This window comes from Lepisosteus platostomus, chromosome 14 (genome assembly GCF_059453375.1).
Source record: "Lepisosteus platostomus isolate fLepPlt1 chromosome 14, fLepPlt1.hap1, whole genome shotgun sequence".
NCBI classification, from domain to species: domain Eukaryota; kingdom Metazoa; phylum Chordata; class Actinopteri; order Semionotiformes; family Lepisosteidae; genus Lepisosteus; species Lepisosteus platostomus.
The window spans coordinates 6766425-6786235 of record NC_142624.1 but is presented as its reverse complement, the minus strand read 5'-3'; the positions used below and the strand labels follow the sequence as shown (position 1 = coordinate 6786235).

The 19811-nt window shown below is 41.0% G+C and overlaps 1 protein-coding gene across 2 annotated transcripts in view; it reads left to right on the top strand.

The window, feature by feature from the left end:
• The window catches only part of nbeal1 (neurobeachin-like 1), a 132267-nt gene that overhangs the window by 85506 nt on the left and 26950 nt on the right, over positions 1-19811 (top strand). For both annotated transcript variants that reach the window (XM_088606748.1, XM_088606747.1), the window contains 12 exons: positions 748-907; positions 3808-3910; positions 4780-4936; positions 6207-6365; positions 8445-8604; positions 9564-9652; positions 12496-13098; positions 15719-15894; positions 16531-16690; positions 18309-18437; positions 18998-19303; positions 19662-19811. In XM_088606748.1, the coding sequence (XP_088462874.1) occupies positions 748-907; positions 3808-3910; positions 4780-4936; positions 6207-6365; positions 8445-8604; positions 9564-9652; positions 12496-13098; positions 15719-15894; positions 16531-16690; positions 18309-18437; positions 18998-19303; positions 19662-19811 (2352 nt within the window). The remainder of the gene's footprint in view (positions 1-747; positions 908-3807; positions 3911-4779; positions 4937-6206; positions 6366-8444; positions 8605-9563; positions 9653-12495; positions 13099-15718; positions 15895-16530; positions 16691-18308; positions 18438-18997; positions 19304-19661) is intronic.

Here is a 19811-nt window from a genome sequence, read left to right as displayed (position 1 = left end):
GATGGAGTTCTTTTCATATGAGCCACATAGTGAAAGTGTGGAATTTAACTCATGGATGTGACGTTAATTGAGTGCTAAGACTAAGAAGGTCTTATTTAGAATGTTGTACACATTCTCTGTTCCCTTGTTTTATAAGGTCGTTGCTTTACTGAGAATACTTGAGATTAAGGCGGATACTTTATGGGAACCTCTCTGTACACTGATAGATAGAGGACCTGCCTTCTTTAGCCTTCAGCAGGGATTACAAAGTAAAGTGAAACAAGGTGCTGAAAGGTATTTCAGAAGTGAATGCTCAGCACTGAAGCTGAAACTACTTACGCGTGCTGTGAAAGCTGATGTGTCCTGAAATCTTGCAAACTAATAGATTAGGACAGGAGACTGTTATTCAAGCAAACACAGTGTGCCTATCTTTCATTTCTACTCTTTTTTAATTTTAGCGGCTTTTAGGTCTATATTTTTGGTTTTTGATAAATGTTAAATCAGGGTTGTTTAATGAGTTATTTTAGAAGATAACATCACCCCAAAAATTAATTCAATTACAGAGGAATACTCACAAAGCTACTGGTATTTTTTAATTGCTACAATAACAAAGTGATATTTCTTGAAGTGTATATGAAACTCTTGCTTTGGGGCTACAGTGTGCCCCTCAAGGAGACAGTTCTCGAGCATCTTGCGGTTTAGAAAATGTATTTTTCAATGCCGGATGCCGGGCAACTAACACAGATGTATTTTTTTTTCCCCTGCCAGCTGCCAAGCAGCTTGGTGGATGTGAATGTGTTAGTGGCTGTTCAGCTGCTGACAGAGCAGGTGTCTATAGAGACGAACCCCCAGCTGTTGCAGCAGATGTACCACCACCTTCTCTTCAACTTCAACATCTGGAATCAGGGAGACTTTCCTCTCAGAATCGGTAAGTGAGAGGAACTATGTGGGATCTGTCGTTTTGTGGGTGTACAATGCACCATTTATTTCTTTGGAATGAGCTCTTAATTGGGTAATTCTGTTCTTGTACCACCCCTTTACTAAGATAACTGTCAGTTCCTCCTCACACGAAAGCAGCTGTATTCCTTAATTAAACCTGGAGTACAGGATGTTTTTTATAGTTTGACACATATGTGTTACACATTTCTGCTTCATGAACAGCGGCTTTGTTTTAACATAGGGTTGAAATTCTTGGTAGCATGCCGATTTCTGCTTCCTGTATGTGCTACAAGATAATTTGCTACATTAAATGTCGGCCATGTGTTTGCCCAGCTGGCTACATCTTAATTTCCCTTTCAGTTTATGCAGTTTGCTAAGCATCCTAGTTTGGTATGATCTACGAACTTGACTGGTTTAAGAACCAAAATCTAGATAAATAATATAAAAATATAATTGTCCTAATACGGATCTCTATGGTATTTCACTAATTACTCCGATGTGACCGTTCACATTATCTGTAAATTACCAGTTCTCAACCAAAAGTTTTGAATTCCGGTGTTGCCTTGAATTCCTACTGGAACAGGTAATAGATTTATTCCATGCTGAAAAGAGAAGAAAGAAAACACAACGTTTCGGCCTTCTTCGGGTGTGAGAAAGACAGGGCAGTAAGCAAAGGTAATGTAGCGGGAGATCAAGAGCTGGGAGAGAGGAGGAGCGAGAGGCGGGAGCAGGGGACAGGCAGAGTGGGCAATCAGGTGGTGTGGAGTCAGGATAGGTGAAGAGAGAAATGAAACCTACAATGAATAGAGAGAATTTAGAAGAAAAGTAGTCTGTCGTTAAGAGAAGGGGGAAGGTGTGATCCTAGCTGCAGGATCATTTTGGTTTCTGTAGTCTTTCTGGTGTTTAAGTTTGGAAAACCGTCTTTGAGGACACAGACAGAGATTAGAGTGGTCATGGCCATCAGAGGTGAAATGAGAAACAATGGGCTTGGAGAGATCTTTAATCTTCACAGCCCTGACGTGTTCTCTGAAGCGGTCTCCGAGTCTCCTTCCTGTTTCTCCAATGTAGATGGCTGGGCATTTACTGCAAGAGATACAGTAAATAAGGTTGCTGGAGGTACAGGATGTCATCTGGGTGATCCGGAATTGTCCTGAGGGGCCTTGAATGAGTGTGGTGTTAGATGTGTACATGCAGGTGATACAGCAAGCTCTGTTGCAAGGGAAAGTGCCTGGTGTGGATGGTTGCTGAGGGCGGTCAAGGGAGCTGTGAACAAGAAGGTTGCGCAGATTAGGTGATCGGCGATATGAGATGATGGGGCGATCAGAAAAGAGGGTCCCAATGGAGGGATCATCCTATAGGATGGAAAAGTTGTCGTTAATAGTTCTAGGGATAGGAAGTGTGCTGGGGTGGTAGGGAAGCACCAAAGGAATGTGGTTGTTATGGCGAGAGTTCCTGATTGAGTTGATGGTCCAAGGGGTGTTTTTGGCTCGGGCAAGGGCCCTGTCAGTAACACTGCTAGGGTATCATCTGTTGATGAAAAAGGAGTACATTTTGTGGGTTTGGTTCTGGAAATCGATGTCGCCGCTGCGTAATCATCGTAGCCGAAAGGAACTGTGAAAAAGGGAGAGAGCTTTTAGTGTGTTTGGGGTGAAATGAGATAGCTGTGTGAATCCGTGGGTTTGTAATAGAAACTACAAACCCTCTATTACAAACCCACGGATTCAAAAATTTCAGTTTAAAAATGGAAAATCATGCCTTTTTCCCCCGAAAGCTGCAAAATCTGTCTGGAGCAAAATAATAATAGAGTGGCAGTCCTTCTAGAGTGCACTTTTGATCATTTATTTATGCTGGGGGCAAAAGTAATAAAAAAAAACCTTCAATGAAGTCGCATTGATCTCTCTTGTACAAGTGTTATGAATAGCAATATACTTTCAACGGAGCAAGAAGAGGTCAGTTCTGTGCTGAAAAGTAGAAGAGAAAGAGGAAAAGGTTTGGGCTGTGCAGCCTTCTCTGGGTGTGAGAGAGAATGGGAAGACAGGAATATGCAGTAAAGTAGTAGGATTTGCCATCAAGGAATTCCCAAACCCAGAATCCGATTTCACTGTTGCTCCCATTCTACACCAAATCCCTCTTCCAGGGCATCAAAGAGAGCTTCTCCACTTTACAGAGTCCTGTCAAGTGGAATCTTTTTTTCCAGACCCACCAATCATGTCATAACACGCACCACCTAATATCCACAGCATCGTTTGTTTTCGGTCCCTTTACTGCCCACAGCCTCCTCACCCTAAAATACCTATCCTAGTATAGCCGTTTCAGGAAACTTGTCAGAGCAGTGAGGATTAAAGATCTCCTGAAAATAGTAGTGCCTCATTTTTTTCCATCTCTGGCTTTTCACAGACACGCCAAGACTCCAGAAGTCAGCACTATTGTTAAACTAGTATCACACCTTCCCCCAGCTCCCAATGTTTAATTTATTTTTAAATCTCTCCCATTTGTTTTCTGACTGAAACTCGTATACCAGATTTACATTGCTTTTGACACTTTTTCTCACCTCCTGTGCCGGTTGTCACCTTCTCTGTCTGTTTGTCCGCCTGCTTACTTCATAAACCACGTTGTGCTTTTTCTTTTTTTCTGTGTGGAATTAATTACGACATGTTCCTTTCAAGCTCCCACTCAAACGTACTTTAATCGATACATTTGGTCTGCTTAAGGAAAAGAAAACCATTTGGGTAATTCAATTCCCCAAGAGCTGCAGTGAGCTGCAGGGAAACCAATCACATTCTCAGAGTTTGTTGTGTACTAAAGCTGTGTCATGTTTTATGTGTCTAGAAAGAAATTTGTGTCGGTATTTATCAATTAACCTTGTGGTTTTGTTTCTTTGTTGTGAAGGTCACATACAATACATGTCAACTATAATCAAAGACAGCCGGAAGCAGTTCAGAAAGAAGTATGGGGTGCAGTTTCTTCTGGACACCATTCGCCTCTATTATGGGTATGTGTTTTACCTTGACCAGATATTAGGTGGAATCAGTTATTGTTACAGTAACACCCAGTCTGGGCTTTGCAATTCTTTTACAACCCCAAATGTGTTCTCTTCTATTGCAAAAGATTTCAGCGTTCGTCCACAACATGAAATGTGTTTCTATGAAAGCACACTTTTTTTCCTGTCTGGAATTCAGTCACGGATATCTTGTGAATGATTATCAGGAGTCTGGTTTCCCATTTTTAGTAAAGCTGTAAATTTTTAAAGCAATCGTTCAATTGTGATAAACCATTCCTGGTGGTTGTGATTTGCAGGCATCTATTATCAAGTTGTCAGTATGGCTTGGAATCTAAAGTATTGATTAATGTTTATAATGTGCCCTTTTTTTGTGAAGGGTGTGCATGATACTGTAGGAGCCTATTGAATGGAATTTTCAATTAAGCAATTAACTTAGTTAACAAGTAAAATTTTCTAATGAGTAAACAACACAAACATTTTCAATACTAATGTAACATTTACTAAAAGCTATATAAAAATTTTAACATTTTATTTTGTAACATTGTGGACTTCAAAAAGGATAAATAAAATAAATGTAAAACAAGGCATTTGTTAATTGGGCCCATAAGTGTTTGCAGCCATGCTAAAGGACTCTTTTGGCTAGAGTAAGAAAGTGGGAAAAAATGGTGCTTTTTGGTTCACTGTATTGATGTTATTTTTTGTCTTAATATATCATTAATGTTTTTAAAGTCCAAATCATGAGAAAACGTAAAAAATGTTAACTACACATTAGGTTTCCTGTTCTATTCGGTGCCCTACATCAGAATAGTCCTGTATTTAGAGCTCATGCCTGGAAGTGATGAGCACCTTCCTCTCCTCAGGACTCAAAGTAAGAGGAGCGATCTGAGTGAGGATGATATGAAGACCATCCGGGCCTCTCTCTGCGGACTTCTCAAGTACTATATTAGCAAAGGGGTGGTCCAGGAGGAGCTGCAGAGCATCCTGGGGTACATAGCTGCCATCGGTGATGAAGAGCAGGTAAGAAGGAGAAGAAGTTGTGTTTTTGAACCGTCTTTCTTTCTTTTTTCAGATCTTAAATGTTCTGCTGACATACAGACCTCTGTACTCCATAAACTATATTTTGTATTGGGCTTCCTCTGATGGTTTGTCTTACACATTTCTGACTACTACTACTACTACTACTACTACTACTACTACTAATATGGACACTCCACTCAGGTAATGGGGACTCTCCTCCACTACCACCTGTGGATGATGCGATGGCAGCCAATGTGCGCTCACCACACATCAGTTCAGAGATGGGGATTATTAGGAGGCCATGATTGGTAAAGGCCAGGGGGAAATTTGGCTAGGATGCCGGGGTTATACCCTTACACCCTTTTGAGACACGCCCCTGGATTTTTATTGGCCACGGAGATTCAAAACCTTGGTTTTATGTCTCATTTGAAGGACGGCACCCCATTTACAGTATAGTGTCCCTGTCACTATACTGGGGCATTAGAGCCCTCACAGACTGCAGGGTGAGTGCCCCCTACTCACACCTGCTGAGCTTTAGGGGGCTGCCAGATGTGAGTTGCAGGGTGATGTAGCTGCTGGCTTAAGTAACTTTGCACAGCTGCATTGCTGAACTGCATGCACCCATAGCTGAAAAAATGTATTTGATTACAAATGTAAGAAATGATAAATGACTTCATTATCATGTGAATATGAATGGCCCTTGTGTATTCTTGTATTTCACCTGTTCGGTACATAAGAACCATACAATATGAATCTTATTGTAAGTTAAGGTGAAAACACCCCATGCCACAATATCTACAGTATATATCAAATGACCTGTACTTTTCTGTAGAGAGTTTGAATATTTATAGAGGCTTTTTAGGCTGTTTTCATGCATTCTTGGCTCCTGTTTAAGCTAGTTTCACACACGGATGGCATTTTAAAAATAAAATAAGTAAAATAAGTTTTTTTATCAGACAATAGGAATAGGTTATACTTATGTTTAACTGCATTTTTCATTGTCTGAAGTTGTTTAAAGTGGAACAGCTGTTCAGGTAATGCATAGATAGAAGGCTTAAGTCACCTCTTTGCAGTCCATTGCCACTAAAGCTCTATCATTTCAGGTGATCGATTGCATTTCAAAAAGGCAGTGATTACAAATCATACAAAGTTAGCCTTTTCCAAACAAGACTGAATTTCTGTACAGGACATGTTTTCTGTCTGAGTGCCAGTGGCATTTTTTGGGCAAGCCTCTGTCTGGGCTAATTTCTTATTTTTTGTCTCTTGACAGCTGTGTGGAATTCTGGAAGTTTTACTGAATTTGCTACAGACCAGTGCGGCCAGGGACCAACTCTTTCTGCTGCTGTTTGAGCCTGGCAATGCAGAGATTTTCTACAGTCTCCTCCCAAACTACAAATACACTGACCGGCTGAGGGACCTGGTCTTTAAGGTGAGAGGAGAGGTAGCAGGACTCTCCATTTTGTGTCTCTGCTACTTGTCTGTCTGCTGGTGTCTTACATTACAGAAAATAATGGTTAAAAACAAGGAAAATGACACAGGACTGATGTTTTGTTAATGTAATTTCAATAGACAAAAAGGAGAATGTCTAAAACATGCTGGTACATGGTATGACCGGGGATAGTTAGTGTAGATTCCATAGAGGTAATCCTTGCTTAACAAATCATCAAGGATTCTATGAAGAAGCAATTAAAAGTACACATAGTGCTTATAACATTCACTGTACGGCTGTTAAATGCAGAAAGCATTTAAGAAGGTTTCCCATGCGAGTCTCAACTCATTAAACTTAATGCTGGGGCAGCAAATGACTCACGCTTACTTGGTCCGCAGACAGCCGGAATACAGTGAGGTCGATAACAGGAGGAATGAGATACGATTCAGGCGTGGGCAGATATATAGCAAATGAATTCGTTTAAATAAAGGTTTTGCTTTTGCAAATAAGAAACTATTTCTTCTTCACGGAAATTCTTAATTTCATTATACAGTATAGACTTATAAACAGCATCTGCTTTTGGTGGTCTATATAACATACACCTTGCTTTAACTATGGAACGTTCTTTAATGGGTCTGACCCACATCAATTCAGACAGTTTTGATTCTGCTAACTCCTGAACCTTCCTGAAAGTTCCTGAACCTGAATACTCTTTTTGATTAATAGTGCCAAGTGTAGTGTAGCCAAGTATGTAATTGTGTAAATTCCTCTAGAGCATTTTCTGTTGGCCAGGTTTCTGTGATTCCAGTGACATCAGAAGTGCCTGCTAATGGGTTAGCTTCTATCTCATCTCGATCTATGTCATGTATTCAATGACTCTCTTAAAGGGAAGAAATGATAGATTACACTGGAGCAAGGTCATGCTCAAAATCTGTTCTATAAAGAAAGATTGAAAACAGGAAGGGAGTTTGATATTTAATCCTCTTCTTACTCATGTCTTATTGTACCGTGAATCCTCTTTCAACATTTCTTAATTAGTCCTGAAGAGAAATAAACATACGTTTAAAATCTTTTTGAATTGCTTGCTGTTCTTGTGTGCTATTTCTGTTTCTTGTCCTCTGTTACCAGTCAGCGGTCAGGTAGTCTGCAGTTTTACAAGAGCTTTTCAAAGTAGCAGCTCCTGGGAAGATGGTTGAAAATGTTAAATAGGACCAGTTAAGCCACTCAGCAGTTGATTTAGTTTCTTAAGAGCTGATGTTGTAATTAAAAAACCCACAAACACAGAAGCCGTCCGGGACCAGAGTTGGACAACCCTAGCACAGTGTGTGTGCTCCAAACTACTTTACTCCAAACTGCATGGACTGAGTTCTTTTGCTGGTCTGTAAAAGATATACTGTACTTTTCAGTCTGTAGATTGCTGTTGACCAGAATGTGACTTTTCATTCCTGATAAATAATATCATTCGTCTATTATGCTGTGCGTTTTGCTTTCAAGGTCTCGTGATTTTATGGCATCTTGCACAGTTCAGTTCCCGCCAGGATTAATAATCCGTTAATAATAGTCCATTGGAACATCATTCCATTGTAAGATTAGGAAAACCGATTTTGTTCATCTCCGTATGAAGCGATCCTCCTGGCTTCGCTGCCACGATTATAATAATAATAATAATTATAATAATAATAGCTTAAACTTATATAGCGCTTTTCTGGACACTCCACTCAAAGCGCTTTACAGGTAATGGGGATCCCCTCCACCACCACCAGTGTGTAGCCCCCACCTGGATGATGCGACGGCAGCCGTAGTGCGCCAGAACGCTCACCACATATCAGCTATCAGTGGGGAGGAGAGCAAAGTAATGAAGCCAATTCATAGATGGGGATTATTAGGAGACCATGATTGGTAAGGGCCAATGGGAAATTTGGCCAGGACGCCGGGGTTACACCCCTACTCTTTTCGAGAAACGCCCTGGGATTTTTAATGACCACAGAGAGTCAGGACCAACAGCCTCCTTGCACATCGTTAGTGGCTGCAGGCCTCTGAGGACAGATCTGGTTAAGTGGTTTGTGTTTCGTTTGGCAGGTATTTGAGCGGATGCTGAAGAGCGACAAAGTGTATGAGAAGAGCAAACAACGCATCAAGCTGAGGGAAGTGGGCTACTCTGGGATGATGCTCCTCTTCAATGAAATTCCCATTACCGTCTCGCTTATTAAAAACCTTTTGAACCAGGTGCTCACCTCAGGTAAGCTGAAAGAGGAAACCTCTTCTGTTCTGGTACTATTCTGGGCAGCTCTAAGATTTCAAATGCGGGTAATTCTTTAAAAACAAACTGCAAAATAAATGTGATACAACCTCGTCATGGAAGTATAATTTCTTGAAGCAAATAGTTGTTTTAGTGGCACATTTAAATTAGTTTTCAGTTCTTTCCTTTTCAAGAAAACACCTGGCTTATGGTTACTGAGTTAATGAGCCCTATTAAGGGTTAATTAGCTGTATGTGGTTGCTTACCTGGGAGAAATGTGTGAAAATTAGAATCCTTTGATTGTCCCACTTGATATTGTTCTACTTTATAACCCTGTGAAAAGTCAAAATGAATATTCATATATGCCATATATAATGTACACTGTCACCAAAATATGAAGTAGCATTTTCTATTTCCAAAACTACAGATTTAAATTTCATGTTGTTTGCTGAACTATTCTATTTAACAGTAAACATTAAATTATGAAATGGTAAAGATTTGTAGAAAATTACATCTCTTTAAAGTTTAAATACTTTTTTCTAAATATATCCACATGTAAATAGGTATATATAATTATTGCTAGATCTCAAAAAATGAAATGATATAAGGTTTTTTTTATTTTTTTATTGTCCTCATAAGTACTGTAAACCTGTGGTCAGAAGTTTAAGCAACTAGTCTTGCAATAGGGACTCTCCTGTGCAGAGTAACATGTCTTGACATTTCTATTTTGTCCCTCATTTCCTTTCAGTAGGGAGTTTTGGTCATTGCTAAAGACAAAGATAACCATAAGCATCATACCCTTAGATGATGCCTAGTTGTGTTTTGTAATGTGTGTTCAACTGTGTCAGTGACGTTTGTAGGTTATATTGTGGTAAGGCAATTTCCGATATAACTACTGAGGTTAAATGCTGACCTATTTTGTTAGGTTACTGAAGATATTCTTTTGTATTTATTTTTAGACCCAGTGGTGAACTATAAAGATCTCATGTCTGTTGTGCACTTGACCCACAAAGCAGGACTTAACATTCGATTACTAGTGTGCAAAAAGGTGAGTAACTTCGCTGCCAACATCAAGTGTGGTACATTTTTCATAAAAAAATATATTGAAGAGCCCTCTATGGAAAAATTTTTTAGCTGTCTTAGTAATACGTTAGGAGGTAATGGAGAGGTAAAAAGCAAGGTTAATACAGTAACTAAATTAGTTCCAGTTTTAGTAGCAAGTGATCTTCAAATAGATTATCAGATGATTAGGAAGTGCTGAATAAATCTGCCAGTAAAGAAATACATGCTGAAAGTTGCAGGTTAACTCCATTTATTTCTGATCAATCATGTAGCAGTGAGGGTTATGGTTAGTTCAAACATATTCCTGAGATAAAGAATTCTGAAGCGTAATTTGTGGCATGAAACAACAAAAGTGAAAAAAAGATGCCTGTAAAAAGACTGAATTATTAAAGGACAGTAGTTGTGTCATTGGTAATAGCATCTTTATTAATATGCAACACATATCAAGGCCGTGATTAATACTATTTTTTGTGAAAATATTGTATATTATTATTAAATGAGGGGGGGCGGAAGCCACTATTTTTACTGTTTTGAAGATTTTGAAGACAAGCACATGCTTGTAAAAGTATTTCCCCTGCAACGACTGCCGTCTGTTCTTGCAATTACAACACTTTCAAATAAGACTTTACGTTTAGTATCTTTACAATCTACTCTAAACTAATAAATCTACAACATAGATTTTAAGATCAGAAGATTCTCAGTGGCTTAAGCATTTAACCCCTTTGATTACCATTTGAATGGCAACCCTAAATCAGTTAAGGTGCAAAGGAATAGTGTGAAAGGTCAACAAATTAGGGTAATGATCTCTGTGTGTGTAATCAAGCTTAAATCAGAGTAAATCGTGTCACTGTGCATTCCTTCAGTTAGGTGTTGCCTTTCAGGACACAACTTGCATAATGATACTTCAAACCACTGTCTTTCAAAAGAAGTCAGAGAGGCACAGGTCAGGAGAAGGTTGCTTATCCCTTTACGTACAGCGTTGTTTATCATTAAAAAGGTGAATGCATCATAACACTTAGTCAAACAGTGGGATGTGTAATCAGGCAGTCAAAAAAACTGCCTTTCCAAACTGAGCTGAGTGGCAAAAAGGAAACAGGATCGTGGTGAAATGGAGGGGTCACTGCTGGTCCCTACAAAGCCCTGGCCTAAGGGGGACTGGCACAAAAGAAGCCATTAATGAAGAAGTCTCCTCTTAAATCTCTTATGAGATATACTGTAGATGTGACAGATGAGCTTATGGTCACACTTCTTTCCATCCATCCATCCATTTTCACTTACGTTTTTCCTGGTGAGGGTCATGGTGAGACTACCCGGCAAGCAACGAGCGCAAGGCAGGGTACACCCTGGAGGGGGCGCCAGTCCATTGCAGGGCAAGTGCAAGCCAATCATACCTGGGGAAATTTACTCCCTACTCTTATCGAGAAATGCCCGGGGATCTTGAATGACCACTGAGAGTCAGGACCTCGGTTTAACGTCTCATCTGAAAGACGGCGCCCACTACAGTATAGTGTCCCCGCCACTATACCGGGGCATTAGGACAAACACAGACAGCAGGGTGGGCACCCCTCACTGGTCCCACTAACACCACTTCCAGCAGCAACCATAGCTACCCAGGAGGTCTCCCATCCAGGAACTGTCCAGGCTCAACCCTGCTTAGCTTCAGTGGGTAGCCAGTTGAGAGCTGCAGGGTGATATAGCTGCTGGCTATGGTCACACTTAATATATCAAATGAACTTTTAGGTCTAAATGCAATCTGTTAGTCTTGTGCCAGACAGGCAGGCAGCACATCACCATCTGTCAAGCACGGTGGTCTCAGTATGACGTTATGGGAATGCGTCTGAAGCAGAGTGATGACTGAGCAAAGTACAGCAGATCCGAGTGACTAGCCTGCCTGAGTCAGCAAAAATATCTAAAACTGTGTGGAAAATATACATTTTAGCAAAACGTCCTGAAAGTACAAGGCCAAACCGCACTGGAGTGGTTTTGCAAGAACAGTATTGATGTTCTTGACTAAGCCCGGTCAAAGCCCTGACTTGAGTCTAGAAATAGAAATGTTATAGTGAGACTTACTGATTGCAATTCATCAGCTGATCCCAGCAAACATGTTAGAACTGAAAGAACTTTGGAAAAATTGCGGACGTTATTTGTAAGTCATCGAAATGTGATATGATTGGTAGGGGTTGAATACTTTTGGAAAGGCAGCATGTGAGGTTCATTTTTATATCTGAAATCAATTTACTTTTTTTTCCATATTACCATCATCACTGGTGGCTGTTATTTTAAAATTTTCAAGAATAAATTAGAGCTTTAAGTTGGTTTTTGTAAATTGAGATTTTTGTAAGCCAATTTTGAATCTAGAAAAATATGCACATCTCGAGCTGTTATCATTGAAATAGTCCTCCTACCTGCTGCTAAAAATCTCCACTTTTTGAATTCCAAGTTACAAGCTACAGAGTACAGACTGCTGCCATGTTAGAATAATTTTTGTCTGGGATTTTTGTCTGTCTCCAGCAGATGTATTAAGCTCAAGTTTGGGTAGAACAAGGACTCCATCTAGTGCTAGGAAAGGAAGTCCTGCTTCAATGCATTCTCATTACAGCATAATATACGTCCATGTTTCGTTCTTGATGGATTAACCCATGATTGATTTTTAAGACTTAGAATTCCTTCTTCTAATTCTTAAACATATACATAATATGATATCTCTGTTCCTAGATCATTTTGGCTAAATGTGCTTTTACTTCAGACGTTTCCTTTCCCACTCTACATTATGGACTTACTCTGGAATTAGAAATCCCCCTGACGTGTCTTTTGTCCTCCCTTTCAAAGCTTTACCAGCTGCTACAGTCGCAGCAGGATGCGGCCCAGCAGATTTCCAGACAGCTCGGCTGGCAGGAGACTCTGGTCAAGCTGTTTCTTCGGGACAGTAGTGAGGCCCAGGAAGGCAGCAGCAGCAGCAGCAATAAAGCGGACACTGCGAGTACGAGCAGCCTGGATTTCACCAAGAACAGGGTCAGCGTGTCCAGCTCCCTCTTGGAGAAAAAAGGATCCGGAGATGTTCACGGAAGGTTAGAGGATGACAAGAATGGGGTTGAAGGCCATAGCTTGGCTGACAACAAATCCATTGATAGTTTGAGCCAGTCGTTGGATAATGGGGATCTTGATTCTCTGGACACCCCAGCGGAAGCTACCACAAAGCCGTGGGCCTCTAAAGCAGGAGGGCTGAGTTTAGATTTGTCCAGGACGCACTTGTACGAGCAGGTGGACAGCGGCAGTCAAACCCCTGGGAGCATGCCAAGCACCCCCTCGCCACTGGAGACCTCTAGGCCTTTCCCCGGCCTCCAGGCGGAAAGAGAGACATCCAGCTTTATGGACGACAGCTTCATTTTCACCGACGACTTCTCCTTGAATGAATCCTTTGCAAGTGCCGAGGTAACTGGGAAAAGGAGGGGGTGGTCCAGGGCCGTGGTTTTTGATACAGGTTTCCTTGTGCTATGCTGTCGCCCAAGGTGAGCAGACTGAGTCTGAAAGAAAATGTGGTTCAGACACATTGTTCTCAGTGAGAAAAGTGCTTTGAGTTAAGAGTTACCTGCTCTGCCCAAGCAATATGTCATGAAAAAAGTTTGAAGACTAAAGAATGAAACGTTTTAAGAGCTGTGAAGATTACTTTTGTTTTAGTAAACCTTCCCTGAAAGGGTTTTGTCATGATTGCACTACAGGCCTGCCACAAATCTAACAAGAAAAGCTCTCAAAATTGAAATCTAAAGAAAAACCCCAACCATTTGACTTTTAAAATCTTCCTGTTAGGGGTTTAGTGTTTACTAGATTACTTGAGTAGTATATTTGGATAAACTTTTTAACCTTTTAACTTCATTTGTGTTTGTGATCATTCCACGATGGCAGTAATACAAAAACATGCTTATTTGTTGTGGCTTCACCAATCGCTAAGAACTTGAAAGAATTAGATTGTCCCAAACCAGCTACAGTGGTGGGTCTGCTTTAACAATTAACAGATCAGCAGGTGCTGCTGGTTAACAATGAAGTGGCAGAGGTGGGCTCACACTGCTGTGATAGCTGTGGGCTTAAGCATGTTAACTACTCAGCAGAAGATCTGAAAGAAAAAAATACAGAATACTCATGCAGCAAAGCTGGGATGTAAGTAAGTAAGGAAGTAAGTGTGACAGTTGAATTAATGAAAAAAGATATAGATATAGAATAGCACTCTTCCAAAGGTTGTGATAAGCCCTCAGTCTTTATTTTCCAACTCCTCGACACACTGATAGCCTGGTCCTGTTAATAAATACTACTTTTTGATGATTTACTGTCGTAAGACAGCAAATCTTAGTATTAGTAAACATAACAGCACAAAATATTATTACTTACCTTTAATGATGATGATGAGGAAATTAATAATGATGATAAAGGGACTGAAGGTTAATATTTTGATGACCCTGGCCTGAGTTATGGTTCAGTAAGCATTCCTGGTTGGCTGAGAAGATTCCATTGTTTTCCAGCAATAAAGTGAGGTAATTAGAAGAAGTTCTGCCTTTTGTACGCCTTTCAGTGTGCTAGTTCTTATCCTGCTCCTCTTAATTTGGAATAAATTCCTTTTGCATAGAATCTAAAATGCGTCGAATGTTAGGCGAGTGTTGTTAGCTTTTAAGGTGGTGATGTTCCTTGGGCAAGGGGTTAAATAAGGTGATATCAGAAGGCTGGAAAACAACTTCACCCATTTGGAGGGATGAACATTAGGTCAACGCGATGTTTTGGGCCATTGTCCAGGATTAAGTACTTTGAAGATCAAATTATTTGAGTTCATTATTTGCTTAGGACAGAAATCGGTTTGTTAAATAGGTGAAGAATGCGTGTGCAGTGACACATGCTCTTTTTGCTAGTTCTCCAGTCCAGAGGAAAATGTTTATTTTTGCCTTTCAAAGTGTGTGAGTTTAAGACACCGCAATTCAAGTCAAGTCTCTTTTGGCATTCAAACAAAGCATGAGTGCCTGTCTGTCCTTTTTTTATGTAAGTGTCCACTTGGTAGAGTGCTTTTCTGGACTGTAAGTATAAAATACTTATAAGTGGTTATAAAATAAGCCAAAGGGCCAATTTTGCCACAGTAAACACTTACTTTGGCTTTTGGCTTATATCCCATCTTTTCTGCATTCTGAAAGAATGGTGATTGGCTGGCCAAGTGTCAGCAGAGGAAAAGGACAACAGTTAGGTATCGTTATCCATCCAAGCAGTGCCGGAGGCAGAGGACAATGACTAGTTTACAAAAACCTTTGTTGCTCCTGATATGTTACAACAGCTTCAGTGTTCATATTTTGCAAATTTTGTTGGTAAATGGGGAAAACATGTCATGTCGTGTCATGTCATGTCATTTACCAAACCACTTTATACCACACGGTGTCCTGGGAAGCCGGAGCCTACCCGGCAAGCAACGAGCACAAGGCAGGGTACACCGTGGACAGGGTGTAAGTCCATCGCAGGGCAAGTGCAAGCCAATCATACATGGGGACAATTTGGAGGCCAAGGTTAAGGCTGAGGGGGGGAAATTTGGCCTGGACAATGGGATAACTCCCTACTCTTATCGAGAAATGCCCGGGGATCTTTCATGACCACTGAGAGTCAGGACCTCGGTTTAACGTCTCATCTGAAAGACGGCGCCCACTACTACACTACTGTCCCTGCCACTATACCGGGGCATTAGGACTTACACAGACCGCAGGGTGGGCGCACCTCGCTGGTCCCACTAACACCACTTCCAGCAGCAACCATAGCTTCCCAGGAGGTCTCCCATCCAGGTACCAACCAGGCTCAACCCTGTTTAGCTTCATTGGGCTAACAGTTGAGAGAGGGTGATGCCTGCTGGTAGGAAAACATGTCAGATGTTGAAATCATGAGTTCATCGTTGTTAAATGCATCTTTCTCCCTGAAACCGGTGAATCAAATTATTCCGAGTCATTGTACGCCCTGCCAGTGCTAAGCTTCTCACCTTGCAGTTGGCACCCTGGTGAAGCGCGGTCTTCCTCTTTCCTTGCGGTTTCCTCAGAGGGTCGAGGAGGAGCTGACGGGCATGCTGACCGAGATCCTGCTCTGCGTGATGTGGCGGGGGCTGGATGGCTCCGACGATGCCGCCTGGCTGGACCGTGGGCAGGTCTTCTCCGCCCTGACCAAGATGGGCACCACCAACGAGCTGCTGCAGCCCGCAGATGAGATCAAACTGAGGTACGTAACTCCGCTGGTGGTGGGCACGGGGGGTGGGTTGTCAGCCTCTGAGGGCCACTTGATTCTCCTTGACCAAAAGTTGGCCTGCCATTCTGTTTGCTGACCTAAAATAAGAGAGAGTTTTCCGGAAGGTCATTACAATTGTTCTTAGCTTCTTTCAAAGTATTCTATCTAAAGTATCTTCCCTTACTCTTATTCTTAAGAATTAATTTGTCTTTGACTTCAAATGAAAGTTTTTTTTTTTGTTTCTGATAAATGAATGGTGTTTATTGTTATTTAACTATGTTATACATGTTGTTGGTAGGTTCTTTATATTAAATAGTTATTATTATTAAATGGATTCAATTTACAATTTCAGTGTCAGATTACACCTCTTCATGTGTATTAATTCAAGATTTCCTGTTCTGGGGATACCCATGTGAAGTTTATACCATGACCTAGTTCGTCTTGCATCTTGAAGAATGGGATACTGTGGTTACCATTAGCTGCAAAGTGATTTGATTTTCTCTAGAACTCTGCCATTATACCAAATGTAGTCTGTATCCAAGACAACGAAAGTTGTTTATTTTTTCTATTTCCCACTTTGATCTGTTAGTGCTTCTGGCAACAAAGGATTACTCAAGGTTTCTCTTTCAGTCTTCTAGAAAAGATGCTGGAATGGGCAGTGACCGACAACCGAGAAGCTACTGCAGCTACCTTGCCTGTTCATACAGAGAATGCTGTCCGACTCCTGCATATTGTACAGGACTTCTTGCAGGCTGAGGGTCTGGTGAACCCAGCTATGTGGACAGAGAAGGTAACCAGCCAGAAGGCCAATAGAATGTATGACATTCTATTGTCATACTTGCTGAGAAATAAAAATCATTAATCTTACAATTGTACTAAGTCTGCAGCTTAATGTATGCACTGCACTTCCAGGAGAGGATCTGAGTAGCTTGTTAAGCTTTGTAAGTTAATAAATAAGTTTATGACGATTGATAGGTGTATAATCCATTTTTTGTAGATAATTACTTTTAATTATAAAATTATAGATATAAGAGCTCGTATTCGGTTTAGTTTTGGCATTACGAAAGCTATTGCCATGAAATCAAGTCAAGACAAAGCACATTTATTAAGCTTTTTTCCTTCTCAGTTTGTTTGCAGTACAGCACTTTATATGCCAGTTTTTCTATTTCTGTGTTTATTTCACGATCCAGCTTTAAGAGAGAGAATAGAAAATCTTCTAGTAAGCTTTTGAAAAATGTAGTTATTTTATCAAGTGGACAGTAAATGTTTGAATGTTACATTCAACAGAAATCCTGTGTAACTGATGGTTGAATGTAGAACTAGTGTGCTAGATCCGGTGTCCAATCCAGTGTAGGTTAGTAAGAGTAACTTTGTGAGTACCCAGCAGGCCTTGTCTCTTGTCAGTAAAGCTGATGTGAGGTCCTTTGTCAGAGAATTGCTGCAAGATTAACTGACTGCATTTCACTGTTAGCCATTGGTTTGAGGGCAAATACATTTTTGGGGAAATGCTTTTTGTGAACATTCAATATTTAGCATGCATGCTTGAAATGCATGTGATGCAAAACATGGCAAAGGAAGAATATTTTTCTTACCATACAAAATGCCAAGCAGTCAGCTAAACTGCAGATGCAGATTTTAAAAACTGAGATGACAGGTTAGTTTTGTTAGGGGTGGCTGCTTCCTTATTCTTAAGCCACGACTATTATATTGTTTCTATTTTCATAAGCAGTTAAGTCCTTCTTGCTGTTCAATTTTATTTTAAAGGAAATATGCTTTAATGCAGAATTTTCATATGAAAAAACAAATGGTTGTAGAATTGCTAGTAAGCGATATGTAGGTATAAGTACTCAATCACATGGTCCTCAGAGGTTTTGATCTTTTCTGGAATTATCAGTTCAGTTGTCTATCTCCCATGTAGATTTTCTTGTGACTCCCCTTTCCATTGTCATTTCAGTGAGTAAGCCTGAACAATGAATGCCCCACCTGGGTTTCTGACTTAATAGTTCATTAATAATTAATTATAATAATAATAATTGCTTACACTTATATAGCGCTTTTCTGGACACTCCACTCAAAGCGCTTTACAGGTAATGGGGACTCCCCTCCACCACCACCCCCAGTGTACAGCATTCTTAGTTCTGATGGGGACTCTTTACCTTCTAAGCATACTGTACAAAAATGCCAGTAAACAATGAAAAATCCAGCAATGCACTACAGCTGTTTTTGCATATGCACTTAACGATTTTTGGTGCATCCGAGGTTTACCATAAAACTTTGTAGGATGTTTAAAAACAAGGGGAAATGTAATCGTTTGAAATCCACCTTGAGAGCTCATTATTGACAGTGAGGAGGGAGGGGAAGGCCTATGATGTTGTAGCCATTGGTTGTCACATGTCTATGTGTGTTAGGTATTGGAGGAGGCCGTGACCCTCATGGACAGTCTGATGGTGTGGTACTCCTCGGGCACTCAGTGGATGCAGCTCTCACAGGTTGGAATCAGGCTTCTGCTGGGCTTTATGGCACAGGAGAATCTCCAGGTATGGTTTCCCACTATAACATTAAACCTGTCTGATTAAACTCTTACTTCATTTCTCATAGCGTCGTGCACTTATGCCCAAGAATCTCAAGAAGTGACATAATGATCATCCATCTTGAGGGGGTCATGTTGCATCTTAGAGCACAAGATGCAAAACTCGGGGCCTTTTTTATTAGTTAAGAAGATAGCCCACTGAGGTGTTACAGTAGTCTAATCATGGTTGAAATTAAAAATGTCCATCAATATTAGATAGGTCTTAATTGAGAACTGTTTTGTGAATATTTGGAGACTTTTGTTACAATGCAATCTGATCTTATACCTGACAAGTTTCAGTTCTAGATCCACACAAGATAACATGAAGTGGCTGCAAAATCATGTTATGTACAGTGCAGAAAGTAGAATGTGGTTGATCCTTCAATAATCTTTTTTCTGGTTCTGGGATGAACAGCCCATGCTGACGAGTTCTGAGCAGGACTATAGATTCATCTGAGAGTGGAAGCGTTGCAGTTCTCTCTTCCTCTTTTTCTCGCCACCCCCATCCCATCATACCCTGGCTCTCAGGTGTGCGCCATGGCCACGGCGAAGCTGAACACCATCCTGCAGACGAAGGCGATCGAGAGTCAGGACGAGGCCTGCTACCTCCTGGGCAAGCTGGAGGGCATCCTGAGCAAGTCTATTCGGGAGCAGACCGAGACCTACTCCTTCCTCATCCCTCTCATCCGCACCCTGCTCTCCAAGATCTACAAGCTGCTGTACATGGAGCTGCACCTGCCTTCGCTGCCCGACACCAACGGCAGCCCTTCCTTCTTCGAGGACTTCCAGGTCTACTGCAGCTCTGAAGAGTGGCGGGTCTACCTCGATAAATATGTGAGTCTGGTCTTGACAGATATGAGTCGGTAGCTCCGTGTAAATGCACTTTCCCAGAAATGCCATGTTATATAAGGACTTTGCACAGATGAATACGTTTTGATTATTTCCCCGATGGATTCAATTCCTCATGATTTTAATGAATAACACACCTAAAACGTCTGATCTAAAATTAGAAGTTACAATTCCCGTTAGGACTGCGGTGGAGAAGATCTCCATTAGAGGGCTCTTAGATTCGGAAATGCATCTTTTGCCCAACTTCTTTACCATACTCGCTGCGATTGTTTCTGAAACAACTTTCCAATTGCCGTAAGGCCCACGGAATGGGCTGCTCACAGGTGCTGCGTTGCGTTTCTAGATCATTCCGTACATGAAGCAGTATGAGATTGAGATGTTCAGCAGGGGTCACGAGGCCATGGCGGTCTACTGGAAGGACTGCTACGAGGCCTTCATGGTGAACTTACACAAGCGGGAGAGGGACAAAGGAGAGAGCAAGCTCAAATTCCAG